Here is a 3,944-nt window from a genome sequence, read left to right as displayed (position 1 = left end):
ATGATGAAATACAGTAAGTCGTAAATTGACATTGAATAAGTGCGATTGTTTTATTAAAATATGTATGTACATGCGCAAGAGTCAAATCAGACTAAAAAAAATTAAAACTGTCCGCTTATGGGCGATCTTTTTTCATAAAGACACATGTTTGAGTGTACGCGTCTGTTTATCGGAAAGTCCGTATATGGGATAGCATTTTGTATGGGAAAACGCCAAAATTTGTGCGTTCCCAAGAATGTGTCCGCTTATAGGAGATGTCCGCTTCTAGAGCGTCCGCCTATGAGAGCTTTCTCTGTATTTGTATCACTGTTTTATATTTTGATTTGTTTACCCCGAACGATGTCAGGTGCTCTACTAGTTTATAATATAAAGATAACTACGAAGAAGAAATCGGGAACGAAAATTTGAACACAAATCTAGCAAAATGAGAAAAAATTTACCTTTTTACCAACCCAAATTTTTTCTACCAATTTTGGTAACAATTTACCAAAGTGGCAACCCTGATTACAAAACAGCTAATATGCGGGCAAGCAAGTCGGTACTCACCACCAGTGTTGCCATTTCTGCTTCTGCCGTTCCGCCAGATTAATAAACAAAAATCGCTAGAATTTTGCGTAATCATTTAAATTCTGTAAACTCCTATGAAAAAAAATGTTCTTTTATAATTTAGCAGTTAAACTGTATTTGATAAAATAAGAGATCATATGTTTATAAAAAACCATCAGTTTTTTAACAAAAACATAATTGGAACTTCGTTATATGATTTTATAACCAGTGTTGGGATTTTGTGGCATTAAATAAAGTATCAAAATTGGTCATAAGAATGTCGAATTAAAATCTTCAAATCATCAAAAATATATAGATATTCATACATGCAGCTTTTTTCATGTTAGCTGAGCCGAAGATACCTAAAAATATTCGACAACTATATAATACTATTAGAATACCTTTCCTGCCATGTTCAGTGCTTATTTAGTGCATTTTCTGGATACGAAAATCTTTTTATACACATAAGTATGTACATACTAGAGCTCGGGCTATTCGGTTAATCGATTAACCGAATTATTCGAATCTGACTGAAGTCGACTACTGTTAATCGGTTAGCAATATTCGAGTAGTCGAAAGCTGTCGACTATTCGGATAACCGTTCACTTTAGATTATTCGGTTAACCGTTCATTTTCGGTTAATCGAATATTTTAAGTTCGAGTTTTTTTTGCATTTACAGATGCATATACATATGTATATGAAAAGTCTTGTTACATTCGTAGTACTTATATAAGATTGCATGTGCCAAATTAAGGCAAAGTTTTTTTGCAAGAAATGTGCAGCAAAATACTGGAGGAAATAAAATTAAATTCTATCCCATATTAATTATTACCAAATCTTTGATATCAATGTTAAGGGCTATATTATAAGACACATTTTTTGGATAGTTTTTTTTGCATACACCGTTATTTTGTGCCATATAGACCCCCATAAGGCAATACGTTTCTGAATACACATTGTGAATTGCCAAAATATGTTATTTCCATATTTAAGAATCATTTATTTCCAAATTAAAGGATGAAATACAACATAAATGTAAATAGTATATATGGATACCATAGTTTTTTAAACACATCGTTATTAAAAACCTTAAAATCCTATATTAACTTCTTTTAAGAAACGTCTGTTTTGGCACAAAAATGTGAGAAGGTGTACATTTTGTGGCAGTAGGCAGCTTCTTCGTTGAGAGACAATGTTTCCACCAATAGAAAATGTTCGCTCCGACTCAGCTGAAGTTGCTGGAATACATAGATAACGCTTGGCTAACTTGAAAATATTAGGATAAATTTCGCTATGAGTTTTCCACCATGTTATTGGATCAATATTATGACCAAGTTGTGGTTCTGCAATATATAAATCTAGCTGAGACGTCACGTCATTGGGCAACGTGTCATCGTCAAACAAAAAGTCCAAATCCGTGGATTCTACTTTGGGCTCTGCCACATTTGTTGATTTCTCTTTTTCTAAATAGCTTCTTACAAAGTCATGAATTTTGGTTTTTGTTTCAACATCTTCGCCATACAAATTTTTATATCGTGGATCCAAAAATGTTGCTACAAGAGAAGCAGGAATGTCATCGCAACTGTTTCCAATGTTAAATCTTTTAAAAAAAGATCTTCTGGCACATTCTTTAAATATTTTTTCATTTATTCCATCAGTAGAAGATGCTGACATATGATTTTGAGTAAACCGATTTATTATAGGACGGACCAAAGACATCGTTACAGTTTTTGCGCTACATAACACTGTTGTAGCTTTATCAAATGGATTTATAACCCTCACCAGAGTCGCCAATTCGTTCCATTCTCTTTCAGTAAATTCAAGTTTAAGTGCATCGCATGATTTGGTGACTGCTCTATCTCCTAAAACTAAGCAGATTGCACTGCGGTTTAAATTATACTTTCGCACATGTATAATTTCGAGTTCCAACGAATCTCGCAAGATTGAACTAGCCGATTTTCTTTAATTCCCAACTGTACTTGGCGAATTGAAAGAGCATTTTTGGCTACGCTTGAGCGATGAAAATACGAAGACACATTTTTGGCTTTCTTGCATATTTCAGTAAACTGTGGAACGGCTCCAATTGCATCCTTAACAACCAACTGCAGAAGATGAGCGTTGCACTTAACACTATCAGGTATATTTAATAGTTTCTGTGCCGCAGCATTCATAACTGCTGCACTATCGTGAGTTATTGATTGAACCTTATTTGAAATATTCCAGTCATTTAAAACTGATTCGACAGTGGAAGCAATATTATCTGCATTTGGTCTTCCTGGAAGAACAAAAAATATTTAAGTAAAAGTAGATTTTCTATGGGTTTACATTAATACCTTCCAACTGCTTGTTACAAAGCGTAGCAGTGCACAAGTCGTATTTTGAGTTAAAATACTGAGCTTCTACTGATATATAAGAATCCAGCGTTCGAGAAGACCATTCATCCACAGAAATTGAAACACTTGATGCCTCCGCCAATTCATTGCATATATTGTCTTTGACGGATTTATATAATAGCTTCAAGCGAGAATGAATGCTTCTAACGCAGGGAACTTTGTAGCCGGGTTCTATCACTTTCATAAAATCTCTGAAGCCATCGGAAGACACAATTGAAAGCGGTAGCATGTTGGTTGAAATCAAACGTGCAACTGCTCGTGAAATTTCTTCTTGACGTTCGTGTGTAACGACGGCTGTGTCACCTTCTAGCCTCTTCTTCTTGGATTTGTTGGGCCTATCGCTTGAAATTTCACTGTGGAAAGCTTCGGCTGAATGTGCGCTAATTATTGAAATGTTATTGCGAAATATTTTAGAGACGATGGCTAAAGCAATACCTACCTCTCGTTTTCGCGATTTTTGTTATGGATTTTTGTTAAATGGTTGTTCAGTGAGGATGTGGAGGAGTTGTAGCACAAAACTGCACCACATATGGAACATGTTACTTCCTTTTCGTCCTCTGATTTTTCGAAAAAATCCCAAACCCAGCTCCTTTTGCGTCCGCTCATTTTTGTATCTGAATATACATACATATGTGTGCATGTATATATTTAAAAAAATTTTTTTTTCATTTGTCAAAGAAATTTCAATGAAAGCTCGGTTACTGAAATTCGATTTGCTACAATGCTCGAGTAGTCGAAGCAAAGCAACTATTCGAATAATCGAAGGCGGGCGACTATTCGAATACCATTAACCGACTAATAAGCATGCGAACGGTTACGAATCGAATAATCGGTTAACCGATTAGTCGAATAGTCGGATAATTTTACGAGCCCTAGTACATACATATGTGAATAAATGCATTGTTTCAAATAAAATATATATCTTGATTGAATTAAAGTGAAAATTCAATTTGTTCTATAAAAGTTTAAAATAGTTATTAGTGCGTTACTATTTATTTTGATTT

General features: G+C 34.4%; 1 protein-coding gene across 1 annotated transcript; it reads right to left on the bottom strand.

The window, feature by feature from the left end:
* Positions 1 to 2,872: 2,872 nt before the first annotated feature.
* LOC118756010 (zinc finger BED domain-containing protein 1-like) lies at positions 2,873 to 3,596 on the bottom strand (the record flags this gene model as incomplete). The annotated part of the gene is made up of 2 exons (XM_036490802.1): positions 3,380 to 3,596; positions 2,873 to 3,320 (listed from the first exon to the last, which is right to left on the bottom strand). Coding segments are annotated over exons 1-2 (639 nt in total), but the record flags the coding sequence as incomplete, so codon positions are not given.
* Positions 3,597 to 3,944: the final 348 nt, after the last annotated feature.

Source organism: Rhagoletis pomonella, unplaced genomic scaffold, assembly GCF_013731165.1.
Source record: "Rhagoletis pomonella isolate Grant_MI unplaced genomic scaffold, Rhpom_1.0 Rhpom_scaffold_08350, whole genome shotgun sequence".
NCBI lineage: Eukaryota > Metazoa > Arthropoda > Insecta > Diptera > Tephritidae > Rhagoletis > Rhagoletis pomonella.
Note: the sequence above shows the minus strand (reverse complement) of the source record. Positions and strands in the feature narration are given on the sequence as shown.